The 22,712-nt window shown below is 49.9% G+C and overlaps 1 protein-coding gene across 1 annotated transcript in view; it reads left to right on the top strand.

Annotated features, from left to right (window-relative positions):
* SLC11A1 (solute carrier family 11 member 1) overlaps positions 1-22,712 on the top strand; it is an 88,348-nt gene that overhangs the window by 33,348 nt on the left and 32,288 nt on the right. The window contains exons 3-6 of the mRNA XM_073634378.1: positions 4,215-4,337; positions 5,206-5,325; positions 19,162-19,268; positions 21,131-21,201. Of these exons, the coding sequence (XP_073490479.1) occupies positions 4,215-4,337; positions 5,206-5,325; positions 19,162-19,268; positions 21,131-21,201 (421 nt within the window). The remainder of the gene's footprint in view (positions 1-4,214; positions 4,338-5,205; positions 5,326-19,161; positions 19,269-21,130; positions 21,202-22,712) is intronic.

Genomic DNA, 22,712 nt, shown 5'->3' with positions numbered 1-22,712 from the left:
GAATAAAACCCTCCTCCCCCCCTCTCTCCTTTAACCCACCCCCTTTGCTCAGTTCTCTCTCCCTCGGCTCACCATGAAACAATCAGATTGTAGTTACCATGCCCCCCATAGTCCACTACCAGAATGTAGAGCTAGGCCCTGGATCTACACAGAGGGTTTCACATCATCCTACCCATATACAATGATTTCATCCAACCGTTAACTCAGAGTTGTACCAAGATTGCCAAACCCTGTCAAATTTCTTTCCGCAACCCCTGGATAGATACGTTGGCTTGTAATATGGCATCATAGTATTAACCAGTCTCTTCCAGAAGCTCAGATCAGGAGCCCCCGGTCTGCGCCACTGCAACAGAATTGCCTTTCTTCCATAAAACAACAGTATGGTGAGAAGTGTTCTACGAGCTTGTGAAGGAACCACCTCATCAACCAATCCTAAGAGACACACCTTTACCGTCATTGGGATCGGAGTCATCAAAACCTCCGATAAACAGGAGGTGACCCCAGACCAACACTGTTTGATCTGAGGGCAGCTCCAAAATATATGTTCAGTCGCTGCTGGAGCGAAGGAGCATCTGTAACATTCCGCTTGCACTGTTGGGTAGATAGAAGCCAGCCTAGCTGGTGTATAATAAATCCTATGCAGGAATTTAAAATGAATTAGTTTATCTCTAGCTGCTTTAAGATGTTGAAACGGGTGAGTCCACATGTCACCCCAATCCTCGCCTTGAATATCCGGAACCTCAGCTTCCCAATGTTCTCTACATTTAGACACCGCTTTTGGTGTTGTCTTATATAATTCTTTGTAAGAAACTGAAAGCGTCTTGGTAGGTCTTCTGTGGTTAGCAGGATTTCTAGTCCTGAGGGAAATGATTCTACTGTCATATTCTTAAATTGCGAGTAAAAAGCATGACGTAGTTGGATATATCTCAAATAGAAAGTGTTAGGTAAATCATGCCTAGCTTTTAATTGGTTAAACGTCAGTAATTTCCCTTCCATAGTAATGTCCTTAAGAGTTTTGATACCCCTAATTGCCCAACCCATGGGATCATGAAATGAATAGAAATGAGGCAGTTTAGGGTTCATCCATAGGGGGGTGGATGGAGATAGACCCTGATAACTAGGACAGGCCATTCCTACTGCTTCCCCCCAAGCCTTAATCATGGCCTTCATTGAGTCTGTCAGCGGAAGATCCATTTTGGTTCCTCTATGAATGGCCATCCGCAAAGACTCAAAGGACCCCAGATGAGCAGCTTCCAGGACATTTGCGGAGTCCCCATCCTCAGAGGTTAGCCATCTATGTTCCACCACCAGTTGTCCAGCTATGTAATATTTTCTCCAGTCCGGGAGGGCCATACCACCCTCACGCCATGGTTCTTGTAATACTTTCAGACCTATTCTTGGCTGTTTAGGTGCCCAAAGAAAGGAACTGGTGAGTCTATCCAATTTTTAAAAAAAGGATTTGGGAACCCAAATGGGCGCGTTTCGCAGAAAATACAATATGACAGGTAGAATTTTCATCTTCAACAGGTTTATCCGGCCTATAAGAGACAAAGGGAGTCTCTGCCAGGCTAGAGCTTTCAGCTTCAGAAATGTTAAAAGAGGTGTCAGATTAAGTGACATATAATCCGCCACATCTGCTGTAACTTTGACCCCTGAGTAAGTGAACTGAGATACCCATTTCAACGGCAAATCTGGGTCTGCCGCATCCCTCGCACCATTGCCAATAGGTAGAATAGACGATTTGGTCCAATTGACTTTTAACCCAGAATACTGAGAAAATTAATTCATAATGCGTAGTACAGCCACTAACGATTCCCCTGGGTCTCTTAGGAACAGCAACATATCATCCGCATACAGTGGCAGACATTCATTTATGTTGCTCACCCTAATTGCCTCAACTTCCCCCGCCGCTCCCTCAATGCTATTGCTGTAGGTTCCATCATGAGAGCAAACAAAAAGGGCGACAGGGGACATCCTTGCCTAGTGCCCCTACCAATTTGGAAGAATGGGGATGTGTGTGCTCCCATGCGAACTGCTGTTCTTGGGTTACTATAAAGCATCGAAACCCATCCTCTAAAAATCGGACCAAAACCCATCTTCTCCAGTACAGTTATCATATAGTGCCAGTCAATAGAGTCGAAAGCTTTTTCGATGTCAGTGGACACCACAACTCTAGTGGGTGTGTCGAAGCTATTTATCTGCAAGTGGGTAAATAGTCTCCTGAGATTGGTGTCTGTCGATTTACCTGGCATAAACCCCGTCTGGTCGATATCCACCAAAGTAGAAATGATTCCCGCTAGTCTCTTTGCTAACACTTTCGTTAGGATTTTCAAATCCATATTTAGTAGCGCGATCGGTCTATAAGATGAGCATTCTAGAGGGTCCTTACCAGGCTTGGGAAGTAGAATCATATATGCATCTAGCATAGACGCAGGTAATTGCTGACTTTGCTTACAGCGAGCTAATAGTGTAGTGAGTCTGGGTGCTAATTGATCAGCATATGTCTTGAAGAAGTCTGCTGGAAACCCGTCTGGGCCCGACGCTTTGTTAGGAGGAAACGTAAAGATTGCTGACATCACCTCTTTGTTAGAAATGTCCGCCTCTAATGTCTCCCTGTCTACGTCTGATAGTCTAGGAAGAGGGAGTCCCCCCAACAGGTCCTCCAGGGCTGAGTGATCATATTGTTGAATGGGAGCATATAGGTTCGAAAAATAGTCCCGAAATTCAGACAGTATGTCCTTTGGATCACTGACCAGTTTCCCGTCTTTATTTTTGACTACTGGGATGTTTGCTAGTTGTTGCGAGTCCGCCACCAGCCTGGCTAGAAGCTTCCCATTTTTATCCCCCTCCATAAACATTGATTCTGTCTTATGTTTTAACTCTGTATGTGCTAGATTATTGAAATGCAAGTTGAGCATCCTCTGAGCCTCTAGCAATGCTACATAGGAGGAATCCGAGGGACAGTTGGCATTGCTCTCTGCGCATTCCCTCTCTCTATCCTGTAACATTTGAACCTCAGCATTTTGCTCCAATCTTTCCTTTTTTATGGCAGAAATACTATCACCCCTGATTACCGCCTTAAATGCATCCCATACCATGGAAGGGTCCGCAGACCCCTCATTTGATTTCCAATAATTTGTAATTGAATCTCCAAGCAGGGTAGTAATCCGATCATTCTGTAGCCATCCTGGGGAAAGTCTCCACCCCACTGCTCCCCCACCCCCCCACCCCCGGAGGGAAGGGTCAGCGAGACAGAAAGTGGGTTATGATCAGACAAGCCCCCCCCCGCAAGGTACTCAACTTCGTTTACATATGACAACATATGCTACCAAATGCAAGGTCTATCCTTGCCGAAGAGCGATACATCTGTGATATATGTGAGAAACACCTGGCAGCAGGGGCGTTGCTAGGGGGTGGCTATTGGGGCTATAGCCCCGAGTCTCTTGGCACAGGGTCCCTGCTTAACCAGCGCTTCAATCACCCTGACACCATATAAACCATGGTGCCATGAGGATTGAAGCGTCAACACCAGCCATTGCCCGCAAAATATGGCTTACCACCAGCGTGCCCCCTCCCACGGGCCTGCACCTGCAAAAAGGTTGGTGATCACTGCTATGGGCTCTAGCCCCAGATCTTTTGCAGACCTAGCAACGCCCCTGCCTGGCAGTGGGGTTTTTGGCCCTCCATATCTCAGTAAGTCCTGCCATGTTGACCCAGGATGCAAGATCCACCGAACCAGACCTTCCCACATTCGAGGAGTCCAACACCCCCCAATGTGGCGTTGAAGTCCCCCCATAATTAACAACGGGAGATGCGCATGAGGCGCCAGTTTGACTAACATATCATATAAGAATTGTACATTGAAAGGAGGCGGCAAGTATACATTCACTAATAACACCTTACTGGAGCAAATATCTAATATTAAGGCCACATATCTTCCCCCCGGATCTGAGATCACTTGATGAACTGTGCATGGAACAGATTTACTTATAAGTATGGACACCCCCCTTGCGTACGTGGAGTATGTGGCGTGAAAAGCCCGCTGAATCCAATATATTTTATAATTTAATAATTAATACTATATTATGTATTTCTTTCATAATTTATTAATATATTTACATATTTATTTTATTTATATTCATTTTCTTTTTTCTTTTTTTCTTTTTTTTTTTTTTTTTTTGCATTTAATTCATTTATTTTTTTTTCCCACTTAGCCCGGCTTTAGCTTTCGCAAGCTCTGGGCCTTCACTGGGCCTGGGTTCTTGATGAGTATCGCCTATCTGGATCCTGGAAATATCGAATCGGACCTGCAGTGCGGGGCAGTCGCTGGATTCAAGGTATATAGAACAGATATACTCAACATTCTGCCTTCCTACAACACGTCCAGGTGGAAGTGGGAAGACTTTATGCAATTCTGATGTGAATGTACAATATATATGTAAGGCACTGAGTAAATTGACAGAGCTATATAAGTACCTGTAATAAATAAATAATCAAACCCAACTAACATGTTCTGTTAGGGGTCTATCTATAAAAAAAATTGCTGTATGCATGTGGAAAAAAAAAAAAAAATCATATTTTGTGTAAAATGATTATTTCATGTGATTGTAAATACCATCTAGTGGCCATAATGTGTTTTTCCTGAAATACCTCAATCAGGAAAATATCACGTTATGGCCACTAGATGGCGTTAATGATCTAATGATAATTAGATGATGATGTAAATACTCATATTACACAAAATTACATTTTTATTTTATTTTTATTTATTTTTTTGCAGTTTTGTTGAATGTTTGTCACATTTGTCACATGATTACAGACCTCAATTTTTTTTTAAATTAATAGACAAATTTATATAGCATTTTTTTTAAATAGACACCTTAGTGATACAATTTACAGCGCTGTAAGATTTGGAGAAAACCCTTTTAAAAACTAGCTGCGGATGAAGTTGTTTCTTGAGGTCAGTAAAGGTTCTTCTCCATAATTTTCACATCTTTCAGTAATTTTAGACAGCTAAGTTGCTCATTATTGTGTTGCATGGAGGGAACATCTTACACCTGGCTCAAGAGACAACTTGAATGCACGGAAACCAACTTTTGAGGTGGAATTGTTGAATTGCAGCCTGGAAATGCTGTTCATTCTGGTAACCCGAGAGGTTTTCTTCAGTTTGTACAGCGGAGTCATCTCTCTCTTCTGTGTTTGCAGCTCCTGTGGGTTCTGCTTGGTGCTACTTTGCTCGGATTGGTGTGTCAGAGGCTAGCGATTCGGTTGGGTGTGGTGACTGGCAAAGATCTGGGACAAATCTGCCACGATTATTATCCAAAGGTAAGTTCATGGCAGATCAATGAGGCCTAACATGGGAAAACAAAGCTTCATGTACAAAACGGTTTAAACCATATTTCAACCTACCGATCACTCCTGTGTTCATTTATCACTGAAGAATAGTAAACTGTGTTATGCTTCAGTTTGTGAATGAATAGGGACCTGTGTATCAGGGCCGGGACAAGGGGAGGGCGGGAGGGACGGCTGCCCTTGGCGCAATGGTTTACTGTAGGGTTGGGGGCGCTTTCCTTCTGTTACAAGGCTGACAGGAGTAGTGACTACGGCTTCACTACTCTTGAAGTCAAGCGCTGGGAGCGGCGAGGAGAGGAGGAGAGAGCTGGGACGTGGTGCAGGCTGTGTTCTCACTTCCCCCTCCTCCTTTCTGCTGACAGTGCAGCACTCTTGTATTAACAAGCAGGCGGCAGTTTTCACAGATACACAGGAGCTGCACTAGCAGTAAGGAGGAGGGGGAGAGAGAGTGTCCAGGAGAGAGCCGGGAGTGGAGGAGAGAGCTGGGAGAGGAGGAGAGAGCCAGGAGAGGAGGAGAGAGCCGGGAGTGGGGGAAAGAGCCGGGAGTGGGGGAGAGAGCCGAGAGGGGAGAGGAAGAGAGAGCTGGGAGGGGAGTGGAAGAGAGAGTCAGGAGTGGAATAGAGAGCTGGGAGTAGAGGAGAGAGCCAGGAGTGGATTGGAGGAGAGACCTGGGAGTGGAGTGGAGGAGAGAGCCGGGAGTGGAGTAAAGGAGAGAGCCAGGAGTGGAGGAGAGAGCCCGCAGTAGAGGAGAGAGCCGGGAGTGGAGTGAAGAGCCCTCTTTTTCCTTTTCTCCCCCCCCCCTCTTTTTGTTTTCCCCCTCCCCGTTGTCCTTCCCTTCCCTTTCGTTTCCCCCTCTCATTTCCTTCCCTTCTCCTTTCTTTCTTCTTTCTCCCCTCCCCATTCCTGGTTTGCCTTTACGGACTCGTTCTGCTAGTCATGTTTTATGTTTTTCCTTTGTGTATGGCTGTCAGTGAATAGCGCGGTAGCCTTGGTAACGAGATGCTGAAACCCACGTGATCCCGCCTCAACACTATATAAGTTGACGAGGCTTGCTACCGCGCATGCTCTGAAGAAATCCGGTCTACGGATGAAACGCGTCAGCATGACGCCACCACGCTGCCCTTAGCGTACCTGCTGACAAACAGACCCACCTACCAGCCTTGATCACGCCGATCACTTTGACCCGCGAGACCAGCGATTGCTTGAATTCTGCCACAGCGGCTAGCCGGAAGAGAGGAGGAGGGGTGGACCGCTGCCTCAACTGCTCGGACTTTATCTGCATTATTTACGTGAGTTTACTCACTCTTACTGCCTATCCGCTACTTACGATTGAGGCACCCTTTGGATGACCCCCCCACCCCCCATCGGACTGGACCATCTATGAAAAGGAATTCCTCATACAGGAGTTGGTGACAGCTGCAACGAAAACAACATCGGGTGAGATCTTCCTTTACTGTATCCCTGATTCGGGACTGTTACTTTAGATTCTCACCGCATGTGTTAATTGACTTTCGTTCCACAGTGTCAGCTCACCACAAATCCTACCTTTCCAACTCCAGCTGCCTGTTAGTCCTATCCATACCTCCTGGTCTGCAGCCTTGTGAGCCATCCCTGGCCTAGAGAGGCTCCGACCTGTCAGTCCACATATACTTACATCCAGTAGCGGCTTTGGTCTCATCCATCCATTCCCTCCCGGACCTTTCTACAAAGGCCCCTCGACATCATTGTCCCCCCTCCCAACGGCTTATCGTGTCTCTCACACCACTATTCAGTGCTGATCAAGTTCTGTTGTCACTACAACCCATACATCCACTCAACTATTTGTCATCCCTTCTTCCATGCTATTTGGACTTCCAGTAATGCTTTGCATATATGATTTATGCCTTGATATCATGGCTGTTTATTTATTTATTCATAGTGAATGACTCGTTTAATCTATCATGAGTGGTTGTCTGTGACCGGTGGTTGTCAGTGTCTGCACATGACTGTTAGGTCCTTTTAATGGTGATGGTACCTGAATTATCAGGATATTTTCTGGATTAGTATATATTGTGAGTCTTTTTTCATTAAACAGTATTTAAATTTACATTGACTCCTGCCTGTTCCCTACCCATGAATTCACTTTCCCTCTCCCCTTTTTTGGTATATGCTGTATTGAATTCTGGGGAACACACCTATTACTGATTGGTGCTAGCAGGTGTCTCAAATTATATGTAGACCTGTTTGGACCCATTCCTCAGTCTGCTATTAGCTATACTGAAATCACAGAGTGTTGTAGTTCTTTTATCTTACCCCCTTTTTTTGCTCAGTGTGATACTGTGGGATTATACTTCCCTTCTTGAACCCCACTCTGTGTTCACTCATGCTAATCCGTACCATTCACCAACTTTTTTAATTCAGAGCGAATCCGTAGGCATCTTTTCCCCCCTTTTTTCTATTTTTTGCCTTTTCTAGCGATATTAATATTTTTTCTCTATATCTCCCCTTTTTTTTTTTTTTTTTTTTTTTTTTTTTTAGTATGGCCTATCAAATTGATGATGAGATAGAAAAAGAAATTCAGTTGGCATTTTCTTGTGAACAACCAATATCTAAGGACGGTGAAGACTCACTTCAGTCTCTCTTTAGAAACCACAAAAAGCTAACTATTAAATTTCTCAATAGGAAGTGGGATATTTCCTCTTTAAAATCCCACATTGAGAACGGTATCATTCCACGTGGTCTGAGAGAACGTGTTACTCCAGCTGCACACCTCCATACTCCTCGGTTTATTGAGGTATGGAAGGCCAGCTGTGTTAAACGAGGCCTTGAGATTATGCAAATGATTGTTGACGAGGAATTAATCCAACTGAATGAGATTAAAACAGAGATAGAGGCGAGTACGGTGTTACTTGAACCTTTCAAAACAAACCCCCTATTTGACAAACATAATGAACTTCTTAAAAAAGAAGTAGAAAAAACACAAAAAAATTTAAAAAGTAGTAAACAAGAAAAGTTTAAACAAAACCTACAAGACCTGGAACAAGGGGATCTCTTTGATCCCACCATTCATATTGGTAGGAGTAGATCACGTAGGAGTAGAGGAAGGCATAGTAGTTCCAAATCAAATCGCAACCACATTTCGTCCTCTGATAGCGATAGTGAACATAAGGAACTCTCGGTGACTTTTTTAGACAAAGACCCACCCCCTCCAGACAATCCCACCACAACCACAGTGAAAGCGAAATCAATTTTAAAGGGACACAAAACTTTACATCAGTCCCCACCTCCTCAAGGAAGGGCTCGAGAAATACGAAAAAGCCAGCGACAATCAAGGAACAAAACACACAGAACGTAATGCACCCCTCTGACACACACGATCTATCGTTACCTCCTCCCAGTTCTCTAGTGGACATGAAAGTTGTTAATCTCACCCAATTCCCGCTTAACGAGCATCATCTATCACTGTTAAATAGAGGCCTCTCCTTCTCCCCTAAATCTGGGATGAATGAATTCGAAGTCTATAAGGACATCTCACTTTATTTAAGAAAGGTGATCTTTGGATATTGGCACTCATCAAAACAAGAGGGGTCCCATCCTATATCGGCAGATGAGGAAGAGCGAGAGGCCCTCGATATTTTGGTTTCATTACTTCAGGAGAACTGCCAGTCTGATTCTGACTCTGAGACTCCGGACTACCAGCATGCGTTGACTCGCTCTGCCAATCTGCCGATAGGGTCTACCAAGATGCCCCCTCTTTCTAAATACAAACACATTGAATTCTTTTTGACACAAGTCAAAAGAGATCTCTCCAAAATCAATTGGAACTACAGGGGACTTGACAATATCTCACGAGAGGAACGAAAAGCCCTTAGAGAGCTTGAAAATGCCCCTGGCATTGTCATCAAGGGCAGTGATAAGGGTGGCAATATAGTTCTTCTAACCGAAACCCAATATGAAACTGAAGTTAGGAGACTCCTAGCGGATGAATCTACTTACCGCAAACTTCATACTAATCCTTTTATTGCTATTGTCAATGCTCTCAACTATCTCCTTAGTCTCGGCTTGGAAGAGAAACTTATTACCTCCAAAGAGTACAACTACTTGAGGGTACAACAATTCAACACACCCACCTTCTATATCATCCCCAAGCTCCACAAATGCCTTCATAATCCACCCGGCAGACCCATAGTTTCTGCTGTTAACGGTCCTCTTGAAAAAGTGGGTAAATTCATTGATGCCCTTATCAAGGACTTGGTCCCAGAGTTACCTTCATTTGTACAAGACACTATGGATGTGCTAAGGCGACTAAATACTCTAATAATGCCATCTGGGTCCTTCTTAGTGGGGATAGATGTTGAATCGTTGTACACCTCAATACCACACTCCTGGGGTTTGCGTGCAGTCCAATTTTTTCTCGAACGTAGGTTTCCATCCCTTGGACAGCATAATGAATTCATAGGCGACATTCTTACTTTTCTACTCGAACATAATTGCTTCCAATTTCTGGGAAATTTTTACCAGCAGATAAGGGGAACCTCTATGGGAGCACCCTGGGCGCCCTCCTACGCATGCCTCCACCTTGGCCTGTGGGAGGAGGATCTGGTGTACCCTTCGTCATTGTACCTCAGCCACTGTGTTATGTGGCTGAGGTACATAGATGATGTTCTAATGATTTGGGGGGGCTCTGAACATGAGCTACACACCTTCATGAATGAGTTAAATTCTAATGATAGAAACATTAGACTTACCTACACTTTTCATCCCCACACCCTCTCATTTCTCGATCTAACCATTTACATTGATAACGGTTTGATTAAGACCAAAACCTTCAGAAAACCCACAGCAGCTAATACCCTACTTTTAGCATCTAGCGACCACCCAAAATCCCTGATTAAGGCCATTCCAGTAGGCCAATTTCTCAGGGCTCGAAGAAACTGCTCAGATCCAGCTGATTTTATCACTGAGTCTAAAGATCTTTACAATAGATTCAGAGAGAGAGGCTATTCCCATTCAAGTATTAGGGACGCCAGAAGAAGGGCCACTCAGACAGACCGGATAACTCTTCTTTCAAAAAAGAAAAAGGATCCCAAATCCCAGAAATCTCGGGGACCTCCCAGGATCATTACCAAATTTGGTGCCCACTGGGACCAAGTTAGGTCCATACTTAACCAACACTGGCACATTCTGTCTGAGTCGCCCCTTTTGGGCAAGATTGTGGGCACTAGACCCCTCTTAACGGCACGGCGTTCTAAAAATCTAAAAGACAGTTTAGTTCATTCCGAGTACCAAAGATCACCTACTCCCAACTGGTTGACACAACTCCCGCCTCTGAAGGGAATGTTCAAGTGCGGTCGCTGTTCAGTATGCAAGTACGTTGAACGCACTGGTACATTTTCTGATTCTGAAGGCAAAAAACTTTTTAAAATTAATAACTTTATCAATTGTAATACAACTAGGGTGATCTACATGCTCACCTGTCCCTGTGGGAAACACTATGTGGGGAAAACCAAGAGACCACTGAGGGTAAGAGTGAGTGAACATATTCAGTCCATTTTGGGTAAAGACGATGAACAACCTATTTCCCTACACTTTTTGCAGGCACACGGGGGTAACCCCAAGGGACTTACCGTTAAAGGTATCTATAGGCTTAACCTTCCGCTGAGAAGGGGCGACTTCGACAGGATCCTATACCAGAAGGAGAAGATGTGGATATATAACACCAACAGTATGCACCCCCATGGGTTAAATAATGAGTGCAACCTTGGTGTTTTTTTGACCCCCTAAATTCAATGATAATTGTCCGTCCACATCTCCCCTTTCTTTGGTTGGGATTTTTTCGCCTGTAGCCCCTATTGATAACCCTATGGCCTCGTCTTCCAATTTTTTATAATGAATCTTCTATATTCTATTCATCTCTTTACTATCAATTATATTTTCCCTTCACCTTGTTTATCCCTTTTCTCTCTCTTCTCTATTAGTCCTTCACGTTCTCTATGGTATCATTTCATCTCCCCCCCCTCCCTTCCCCCCTCTTTCCTCCCCCCCTCTCCTTTTCCCCCCCCCCCCTTCCCCTCTTTTTCCTTTTCTCCCCCCCCCCTCTTTTTGTTTTCCCCCTCCCCGTTGTCCTTCCCTTCCCTTTCGTTTCCCCCTCTCATTTCCTTCCCTTCTCCTTTCTTTCTTCTTTCTCCCCTCCCCATTCCTGGTTTGCCTTTACGGACTCGTTCTGCTAGTCATGTTTTATGTTTTTCCTTTGTGTATGGCTGTCAGTGAATAGCGCGGTAGCCTTGGTAACGAGATGCTGAAACCCACGTGATCCCGCCTCAACACTATATAAGTTGACGAGGCTTGCTACCGCGCATGCTCTGAAGAAATCCGGTCTACGGATGAAACGCGTCAGCATGACGCCACCACGCTGCCCTTAGCGTACCTGCTGACAAACAGACCCACCTACCAGCCTTGATCACGCCGATCACTTTGACCCGCGAGACCAGCGATTGCTTGAATTCTGCCACAGCGGCTAGCCGGAAGAGAGGAGGAGGGGTGGACCGCTGCCTCAACTGCTCGGACTTTATCTGCATTATTTACGTGAGTTTACTCACTCTTACTGCCTATCCGCTACTTACGATTGAGGCACCCTTTGGATGACCCCCCCACCCCCCATCGGACTGGACCATCTATGAAAAGGAATTCCTCATACAGGAGTTGGTGACAGCTGCAACGAAAACAACATCGGGTGAGATCTTCCTTTACTGTATCCCTGATTCGGGACTGTTACTTTAGATTCTCACCGCATGTGTTAATTGACTTTCGTTCCACAGTGTCAGCTCACCACAAATCCTACCTTTCCAACTCCAGCTGCCTGTTAGTCCTATCCATACCTCCTGGTCTGCAGCCTTGTGAGCCATCCCTGGCCTAGAGAGGCTCCGACCTGTCAGTCCACATATACTTACATCCAGTAGCGGCTTTGGTCTCATCCATCCATTCCCTCCCGGACCTTTCTACAAAGGCCCCTCGACATCATTGTCCCCCCTCCCAACGGCTTATCGTGTCTCTCACACCACTATTCAGTGCTGATCAAGTTCTGTTGTCACTACAACCCATACATCCACTCAACTATTTGTCATCCCTTCTTCCATGCTATTTGGACTTCCAGTAATGCTTTGCATATATGATTTATGCCTTGATATCATGGCTGTTTATTTATTTATTCATAGTGAATGACTCGTTTAATCTATCATGAGTGGTTGTCTGTGACCGGTGGTTGTCAGTGTCTGCACATGACTGTTAGGTCCTTTTAATGGTGATGGTACCTGAATTATCAGGATATTTTCTGGATTAGTATATATTGTGAGTCTTTTTTCATTAAACAGTATTTAAATTTACATTGACTCCTGCCTGTTCCCTACCCATGAATTCACTTTCCCTCTCCCCTTTTTTGGGAGTAGAGGAGAGAACTGGGAGTGGGGGAGAGGGCCAGGAGTGGGGGAGAGGGCCAGGGGTGGGGGAGAGAGCCTGGCGTGGGGGAGAGAGCCAGGCGTGGGGGAGAGAGCCAGGAGTGGGGGAGAGAGGCGGGAGTGGGGAAGAGAGGCGGGAGTGGGGGAGAGAGGCGGGAGTGGGGGAGAGAGGCGGGAGTGGGGGAGAGAGCCGGAAGTGGAGGAGAAAACTGGGAGGGGAGTGGAGTACAGAGCCGGGAGTGGAAGAGAGAGCTGGGAGTGGAGGAGAGAGCCGGGACGGGAGTGGAAGAGAGAGCCAGGAGTGGAGGAGAGAGCCGGGAGTGGAGTGGAGGAGAGAGCCGGGAGTGGAGTGGAGGAGAGAGCCGGGAGTGGAGTGGAGGAGAGAGCCGGCAGTGGAGTGGAGGAGAGAGTGGGAAGTGAGGGAGAGAGCTGGGAGTGGGGTGAAGAGTTGGGAGTGGAAGAGAGAGCCGGAAGTGGAGGAGAGAGCCGGGAGTAGAGGAGAGAGCCGGGAGTGGAGGAGAGAGCCGGGAGTGGAGTGGAGGAGAGAGACGGGAGTGGAGTGGAGGAGAGAGCCGGGCGTGGAGTAAAGGAGAGAGCCAGGAGTAAAGGAGAGATCCGGGAGTGGAGGAGAGAGCCGGGTGTGGGGGAAAGAGCCGGGAGGGGAGTGGAAGAGAGAGCCGGGAGTGGAGGAGAGAGCCGGGAGTAGAGGAGATAGCTAGGAGTGGAGGAGAGAGCCAGGAGTGGAGGAGAGAGCCGGGAGTGGAGTGGAGGAGAGAGCTGGGAGTGGAGTAAAGGAGAGAGCCAGTAGTGGGGGAGAGAGCCAGGAGTAGAGGAGAGAGCCAGGAGTAGAGGAGAAAGCCGGGAGTGGGGGAGAGAGTCGGGAGTGGAGTGGAGGAGAGAGCCGGGAGTGGAGTGGAGGAGAGAGCCGGGAGTGGGGGAGAGAGTCGGGAGTGGAGTGGAGGAGAGAGCCGGTAGTAGGCGAGAGAGCCAGGAGTAGAGGAGAGAGCCGGGAATGGGGGAGAGAGGCGGGAATGGGGGAGAGAGGCGGGAGTGGGGGAGAGAGCCGGGAGTGGAGGAGAGAGCCGGGAGTGGAGGAAAGAGCTGGGAGTGGAGGAGTGAGCCTAGATTAGAGGAGAGAGCCAGGAGTGGAGTGGAGGAGAGAGCCAGGAGTGGAGTAAAGGAGAGAGCCAGGAGTGGAGGAGAGAGCCGGGAGTAGAGGAGAGAGCCGGGAGTAGAGGAGAGAGCCGGGAGTAGAGGAGAGAGCCGGGAGTAGAGGAGAGAGCCGGGAGTGGAGGAGAGAGCCGGGAGTGGAGTGGAGGAGAGAGCCGGGAGTGGAGTGGAGGAGAGAGCCAGGAGTGGAGTGGAGGAGAGAGCCGGGAGTGGAGTAAAGGAGAGAGCCAGGAGTAAAGGAGAGATCCGGGAGTGGAGGAGAGAGCCGGGTGTGGGGGAAAGAGCCGGGAGGGGAGTGGAAGAGAGAGTCGGGAGTAGAGGAGAGAGCCGGGAGAAGAAGAGAGAGCCGGGAGTGGAGGAGAGAGAGCCGGGAGTGGAGGAGAGAGAGCCGGGAGTGGAGGAGAGAGCCAGGAGTGGAGGAGAGAGCCAGGAGTGGAGGAGAGAGCCGGGAGTGGAGTGGAGGAGAGAGCTGGGAGTGGAGTAAAGGAGAGAGCCAGGAGTAAAGGAGAGAGCCAGTAGTGGGGGAGAGAGCCAGGAGTAGAGGAGATAGCCGGGAGTAGAGGAGAAAGCCAGGAGTGGGGGAGAGAGTCGGGAGTGGAGTGGAGGAGAGAGCCAGGAGTGGGGGAGAGAGTTGGGAGTGGAGTGGAGGAGAGAGCCGGGAGTAGAGGAGAGAGCCGGGAGTAGAGGAGAGAGCCGGGAATGGGGGAGAGAGGCGGGAGTGGGGGAGAGAGCCGGGAGTGGGGGAGAGAGCCGGGAGTGGGGGAGAGAGCCGGGAGTGGAGGAGAGAGCCGGGAGTGGAGGAGAGAGAGCCGGGAGTGGAGGAAAGAGCTGGGAGTGGAGGAGCGAGCCTAGAGTAGAGGAGAGAGCCAGGAGTGGAGTGGAGGAGAGAGCCGGGAGTGGAGGAGAGAGCCGGGAGTGGAGTAAAGGAGAGAGCCAGGAGTGGAGTGGAGGAGAGAGCCGGGAGTAGAAGAGAGAGCCGGGAATGGGGGATAGAGGCGGGAGTGGGGGAGAGAGGCAGGAGTGGAGGAGAGAGCCGGGAGTGGAGGAGAGAGCTGGGAGTGGAGTAAAGGAGAGAGCCAGGAGTAAAGGAGAGAGCCAGTAGTGGGGGAGAGAGCCAGGAGTAGAGGAGAGAGCCGGGAGTAGAGGAGAAAGCCAGGAGTGGGGGAGAGAGTTGGGAGTGGAGTGGAGGAGAGAGCCGGTAGTAGGCGAGAGAGCCGGGAGTAGAGGAGAGAGCCGGGAATGGGGGAGAGAGGCGGGAGTGGGGGAGAGAGGCGGGAGTGGGGGAGAGAGGCGGGAGTGGGGGAGAGAGCCGGGAGTGGAGGAGAGAGCCGGGAGTGGAGGAGAGAGCCGGGAGTGGAGGAGAGAGCCGGGAGTGGAGGAGAGAGCCGGGAGTGGAGGAGAGAGCCGGGAGTGGAGTGGAGGAGAGAGCCAGGAGTGGAGTGGAGGAGAGAGCCGGGAGTGGAGTGGAGGAGAGAGGCGGGAGTGGAGGAGAGAGCCGGGAGAAGAAGAGAGAGCCGGGAGTGGAGGAGAGAGAGCCGGGAGTGGAGGAGAGAGCCAGGAGTGGAGGAGAGAGCCAGGAGTGGAGGAGAGAGCCGGGAGTGGAGTGGAGGAGAGAGCTGGGAGTGGAGTAAAGGAGAGAGCCAGGAGTAAAGGAGAGAGCCAGTAGTGGGGGAGAGAGCCAGGAGTAGAGGAGAGAGCCGGGAGTAGAGGAGAAAGCCAGGAGTGGGGGAGAGAGTCGGGAGTGGAGTGGAGGAGAGAGCCAGGAGTGGGGGAGAGAGTTGGGAGTGGAGTGGAGGAGAGAGCCGGGAGTAGAGGAGAGAGCCAGGAGTAGAGGAGAGAGCCGGGAATGGGGGAGAGAGCCGGGAGTGGGGGAGAGAGCCGGGAGTGGGGGAGAGAGCCGGGAGTGGGGGAGAGAGCCGGGAGTGGAGGAGAGAGCCGGGAGTGGAGGAGAGAGCCGGGAGTGGAGGAAAGAGCTGGGAGTGGAGGAGCGAGCCTAGAGTAGAGGAGAGAGCCAGGAGTGGAGTGGAGGAGAGAGCCGGGAGTGGAGGAGAGAGCCGGGAGTGGAGTAAAGGAGAGAGCCAGGAGTGGAGTGGAGGAGAGAGCCGGGAGTAGAAGAGAGAGCCGGGAATGGGGGATAGAGGCGGGAGTGGGGGAGAGAGGCAGGAGTGGAGGAGAGAGCCGGGAGTGGAGGAGAGAGCTGGGAGTGGAGTAAAGGAGAGAGCCAGTAGTGGGGGAGAGAGCCAGTAGTGGGGGAGAGAGCCAGGAGTAGAGGAGAGAGCCGGGAGTAGAGGAGAAAGCCAGGAGTGGGGGAGAGAGTTGGGAGTGGAGTGGAGGAGAGAGCCGGTAGTAGGCGAGAGAGCCGGGAGTAGAGGAGAGAGCCGGGAATGGGGGAGAGAGGCGGGAGTGGGGGAGAGAGGCGGGAGTGGGGGAGAGAGGCGGGAGTGGGGGAGAGAGCCGGGAGTGGAGGAGAGAGCCGGGAGTGGAGGAGAGAGCCGGGAGTGGAGGAGAGAGCCGGGAGTGGAGGAGAGAGCCGGGAGTGGAGGAAAGAGCTGGGAGTGGAGGAGCGAGCCTAGAGTAGAGGAGAGAGCCAGGAGTGGAGGAGAGAGCCGGGAGTGGAGGAGAGAGCCGGGAGTGGAGTAAAGGAGAGAGCCAGGAGTGGAGTGGAGGAGAGAGCCGGGAGTAGAAGAGAGAGCCGGGAATGGGGGATAGAGGCGGGAGTGGGGGAGAGAGGCAGGAGTGGAGGAGAGAGCCGGGAGTGGAGGAGAGAGCCGGGAGTGGGGGAAAGAGCCGGGAGTGGGGGAGAGAGCCGAGAGGGGAGAGGAAGAGAGAGCCAGGAGGGGAGTGGAAGAGAGAGTCAGGAGTGGAATAGAGAGCTGGGAGTAGAGGAGAGAGCCAGGAGTGGATTGGAGGAGAGACCTGGGAGTGGAGTGGAGGAGAGAGCCGGGAGTGGAGTAAAGGAGAGAGCCAGGAGTGGAGGAGAGAGCCCGCAGTAGAGGAGAGAGCCGGGAGTGGAGTGAAGAGCCGGGAGTAGAGGAGAGAACTGGGAGTGGGGGAGAGAGCCGAGAGTGGGGGAGAGGGCCAGGGGTGGGGGAGAGGGCCAGGGGTGGGGGAGAGAGGCGGGAGTGGGGGAGAGAGGCGGGAGTGGGGGAGAGAGCCGGAAGTGGAGGAGAAAACTGGGAGGGGAGTGGAGTACAGAGCCGGGAGTGGAAGAGAGAGCTGGGAGTGGAGGAGAGAGCCGGGACGGGAGTGGAAGAGAGAGCCAGGAGTGGAGGAGAGAGCCGGGAGTGGAGTGGAGGAGAGAGCCGGCAGTGGAGTGGAGGAGAGAGTGGGAAGTGAGGGAGAGAGCTGGGAGTGGGGGGAAGAGCCGGGAGTGGAGGAGAGAGCCGGGAGTGGAGGAGAGAGCCGGGAGTGGAGGAGAGAGCCGGGAGTGGAGGAGAGAGCCGGGAGTGGAGTGGAGGAGAGAGCCGGGAGTGGAGTGGAGTGGAGGAGAGAGACGGGAGTGGAGTGGAGGAGAGAGCCGGGAGTGGAGTAAAGGAGAGAGCCAGGAGTAAAGGAGAGATCCGGGAGTGGAGGAGAGAGCCGGGTGTGGGGGAAAGAGCCGGGAGAGGAGTGGAAGAGAGAGCCGGGAGTGGAGGAGAGAGCCGGGAGTAGAGGAGAGAGCCGGGAGTAGAGGAGAGAGCGAGGAGTGGAGGAGAGAGCCAGGAGTGGAGGAGAGAGCCGGGAGTGGAGTGGAGGAGAGAGCTGGGAGTGGAGTAAAGGAGAGAGCCAGTAGTGGGGGAGAGAGCCAGTAGTGGGGGAGAGAGCCAGGAGTAGAGGAGAGAGCCAGGAGTAGAGGAGAAAGCCGGGAGTGGGGGAGAGAGTCGGGAGTGGAGGAGAGAGCCGGGAGTGGAGGAGAGAGCCGGGAGTGGAGGAAAGAGCTGGGAGTGGAGGAGCGAGCCTAGAGTAGAGGAGAGAGCCAGGAGTGGAGTGGAGGAGCCAGGAGTGGAGGAGAGAGCCGGGAGTGGAGTAAAGGAGAGAGCCAGGAGTGGAGTGGAGGAGAGAGCCGGGAGTAGAAGAGAGAGCCGGGAGTAGAGGAGAGAGGCGGGAGTGGAGGAGAGAGCCGGGAGTGGAGTGGAGGAGAGAGCCGGGAGTGGAGTAAAGGAGAGAGCCAGGAGTAAAGGAGAGATCCGGGAGTGGAGGAGAGAGCCGGGTGTGGGGGAAAGAGCCGGGAGTGGAGTGGAAGAGAGAGCCGGGAGTGGAGGAGAGAGCCGGGAGTGGAGGAGAGAGCCGGGAGTGGAGGAGAGAGCCAGGAGTGGAGGAGAGAGCCGGGAGTGGAGGAGAGAGCTGGGAGTGGAGTAAAGGAGAGAGCCAGGAGTAAAGGAGAGAGCCAGTAGTGGGGGAGAGAGCCAGGAGTAGAGGAGAGAGCCGGGAGTAGAGGAGAAAGCCAGGAGTGGGGGAGAGAGTCGGGAGTGGAGTGGAGGAGAGAGCCAGGAGTGGGGGAGAGAGTTGGGAGTGGAGTGGAGGAGAGAGCCGGTAGTAGGCGAGAGAGGCGGGAGTAGAGGAGAGAGGCGGGAGTGGGGGAGAGAGGCGGGAGTGGGGGAGAGAGGCAGGAGTGGAGGAGAGAGTCGGGAGTGGAGGAGAGAGCCGGGAGTGGAGGAAAGAGCTGGGAGTGGAGGAGCGAGCTTAGAGTAGAGGAGAGAGCCAGGGGTGGAGTGGAGGAGAGAGCCGGGAGTGGAGGAGAGAGCCGGGAGTGGAGGAGAGAGCCGGGAGTGGAGGAGAGAGCCGGGAGTGGAGTAAAAGAGAGAGCCAGGAGTGGAGTGGAGGAGAGAGCCGGGAGTAGAAGAGAGAGCCGGGAATGGGGGATAGAGGCAGGAGTGGGGGAGAGAGGCAGGAGTGGAGGAGAGAGCCGGCAGTGGAGGAGAGAGCCAGAAGTGGAGTGGAGGTGAGAGCCGGGAGTGGAGGAGAGAGCCGGGAGTGGAGTAAAGGAGAGAGCCGGGAGTGGAGTAAAGGAGAGAGTCGGGAGTGGAGTGGAGGAGAGAGCCGGGAGTGGAGGAGAGAGCCGGGAGTGGAGTAGAGAGCCAGGAGTGGAGGAGAGAGCCGGGAGTGGAGTGCATCGAACATAAGGAGAACCTATAAAATAAACAGACAACTGGTGCTAACCACTGAGCCACCACACTTCCTCCGGTCTTCTTCAATAAATCTTGTGTTTCCTCTTTCTTTGCCTCAGGCCCCTCGTTTTATATTATGGATTTTAGTGGAAATCGCCATTATTGGTTCCGATATGCAGGAAGTCATTGGTACCGCCATTGCATTCAGCCTCTTGTCATCTGGCCGGTAAGAGACATGTTAATAATCAAAGAAAAATATTTTGTGTTTTTAAAAGGGAATGATTTAAGAGAAAATCAAAGACCCTCTGCAAATGACTAGATCAGCCTTTCTCAGCCTTTTTTAATATGGAGAAACTCTTGAAATAATTTTTAGGTATCGGAAACCCCTACTAAAATTGTTATGCCTGTAGCTCATGGTATATTAGCATGATCAGTAGTGGTAGAAATGTTTCAATAAAAATACAGAATGTGGTGTGCCTATCATATTTGACACCCAGAGCGGACCATTTTATGAACACCTCCTGATCTTTACGACAATGTTATTATCAGAAAAAATAATAAATGGCCAGAAGAGAATAGACATTAGTTAGTATTGAAATATCCCCCTACACTGGTGGTCAGTAGGGAATTGTCCCCTTATATTTGTGGTGCCTCCTTATATTCATAGCCAAAAAAGAAGACACAATGGTCTGCAGGGATGTCCACTTACACTGGTGGTCATAAAGTGGTCAGTAGGACAATGTCCCCTTACATTGATGATGTCCCCTTACAGAGATGGCCAACAGACAGTGGTTAAAAGAGAAATGCTCCCCTACATTGGTGGTCAAATACTGGTCTTTAGGGATATGTCCCCTTACATTGGTGGTGTCCCCTTACATTAATGGCCAAAATAGAACAGGGATTAGTCTGTAGGGAAATGTACCCATATGTGAGAGGGCCAGAAGATAACAGACAGTGGTTAGAAAAGAAATGCCCCCCTACTTTGATGGTTAGAGAGTGTCCAGTAGGGAAATTCCCCCTTATGTTGGTGGTGTCTCCTTACATTGATGGCCATAAGAGAGCAGACAGTAGTTGGAATAGAAATGTATCTTTACATTGGTGGTCAGAAAGTAGTCAGTAGGGAAATATCACCTTACATTGTTGGTCAGACAGTGGTTAGTAGGAAAACGTCCCTTTACATTGGTGGTGTCTCCTTATAATCATGGCCAAAAGATAACAGACAGTGGTCAGTAGAAAAATGTCCTCTTACATTGATGGTATCCTGTTATATTGATGGCCAGAAGAAAAGAGACAGTGGTCAGAACATAAATGTCCCCTTACATTGGTAGTCAGATATTGGTCATTGGGGAAATGCCCCCTTATATTGCTGGCGTCCCCTTACATTTATGGCTAAAAGTGGTTCGTGGAAAAATGTATCATTGGTTGTCTGACAGTGGTCAGTAGGAAAAATCCCCCATTACATTGGTCAATAAGGAAATGCCCCTCCTATATTAGTGGTGGTTTTCAGTAGTGAAATGTACCCTTATATTGGTGGTGTACTCTTACATTGATGGTCAGAAGAGAACAGAAAAGACAGTGGTTGGTAAGGAACTGTATCCTTATGTTGGTGGTCAGACTGTGGTCAGTAGGGAAATGTCCCCTTACATTGGTAGTGTCCCCTTACAGTAATAGCGAGAAGAGGAAAGACGGTTTTCAGTAGAGAAATGTTCCCTTACATTGGTGGTATTGCCTTACTATGATGGCCAGAAGAGAACAGACAGTGGTCAGTATGGAAATGTCCCCTTACATTGTTGGTGTTGCCTTACTATGGTGGCTAGTGGGGACGTGTCTCCTTACATTGGTGGACAGTATAGGCGGGAGATCAGGAGATCAATCAACCATTGCTCACTACTCAAGGAACCTCTAGTAACCTCTGGAGGAACCCTAGTGTGCCACAGAACCCTGGTTGAGAAATCCTGGAGTACATTCTATAGTTAAGAGATTTTGAATAACGTTTTTAGTTGAAATCTTTCTTCGATAGAGGGTTTCTACTGATGTAGTATGACCTCCAGTCATATTTTTATTGCCAATATATGTTCTTCTACGCAGGATTCCATTATGGGCCGGAGTCCTAATTACCATCGTTGATACGATATTCTTTTTGTTTCTTGATAAATACGGTAAGTTTCCTCAGACATCTACATGACCACATTTCTGACATATCTCAATATACGGCAACATTTTCGTTTTTAAAACGAAAATGTTTATCAATAAAGCCGTCCTTGAACTCCAGTCTTGTGACTGTGCCTAGGCAATTTGTCCTCTTTCCTGATTTACTGCATAGTAAATATTTCCTGGTTTATGAGATGTTTACATTGTAATCACTGCACTGCTTTCAAACCGCAAAAAATATGCAGAATTGTTGATATTATCTCCAATTCGATCAGATAAGTCCTGTCTTGGCATGAGGAAATAGGCAAGAAAAAGTTTCTCACAATGAAAAACAAATCAAAAGGCGCATGCGCGCGGCTGACCATGGCGGACGTGGCTTGAATCGGCTCTGCCTAATCCGTCTGCATCCTGCCGATCAAGACACCCAGGAACCCCGCAAGCAGCCTCCTATCCATCCTCAACTGCTGAGCCACCAGTCTATGGCCAAAAGAAAATGTAAGAAGCCCCCGAAGCAGCCAAAAGGAACTGCTGGCCTCCCGGTCAGCTCGGGCAAGATGGCGGCGCCGCTGACACACGCGGCCCCCCATCCAGATGGGCCGTCCGGACCTGGATCAGCTCTGCCTCACACTCAGAGGACTGCAGCGCTACCCCAGCAGCCCTCCACCCCCCCCAGGACAGATCTCTCAGGCAGTGAGTCCCCCTTCTCCACGGGTTCCTCCTTAGATCGGACCATGGGAGACATCCTCAACAGCCAAAATAGCCTTCAGGCCTCCCAGGAACTGATCAGCCCATAGTCCCACAGCCAGTTTACTTGGGCGACCCTGTCCTCCTGGCTAGATTCTCGGCCATGCTAGAACAGGGTCTGGAAAAAGCTGGGAGAAAAATCACAGAAGATCTGAAAGAAGAATTTCATGATCTGGGCTCTAGAATTAACACCATTGAGAACAAGCTGGATGTCACTGTGAACATAACTAATCAAAACACAGATCGCATCTGCGACTTGGAAGCACGCTTAGAAGAGGCTTTAGCAAAAATTGATGACCTTGAGAATAGGTCCCGCAGATATAATTTTCACATCAGGGGGTTGCCTGAATCATTTACAGACACCCAGGAAGCCACCATGACGCTGCTAAGATCATTGCTACCCAGTGCCCCAGCTCACAAGCTAGAACTGGACCGTGTCCACAGAGCTCTCACAGCGGTGCGCCCAGAGGGTCCCCCTAGGGACAATTTTTGTAAAGCCGCACCATTACTCAGTGAATGAAAGCATTATGCAAAAAGCCCGTGAACTGCCTTCAATCAAGTTATTTGACCATGAAGTGCAAATATTCGCAGACATCTCTCCAGCTACCGTGCAAAAACGCAGGTCCTTTAAGCCTTTATTAATGCCTCTACAACAAAAAGGAATAAGGTACCGCTGGGCATTCCCTTCTCGCCTCACCTTCCCCTTCCAAGGCAAATCTTACTCATTCTCCACATTCTCAGAAGGAGAAAGACTGCTGAAACGCCTGGGCTTCAT

Source organism: Aquarana catesbeiana, linkage group LG06 (assembly GCF_042186555.1).
Source record: "Aquarana catesbeiana isolate 2022-GZ linkage group LG06, ASM4218655v1, whole genome shotgun sequence".
NCBI lineage: Eukaryota > Metazoa > Chordata > Amphibia > Anura > Ranidae > Aquarana > Aquarana catesbeiana.
The sequence above is the reverse complement of the archived record's forward strand: the minus strand, read 5'-3'. Positions and strand labels throughout refer to the sequence as shown.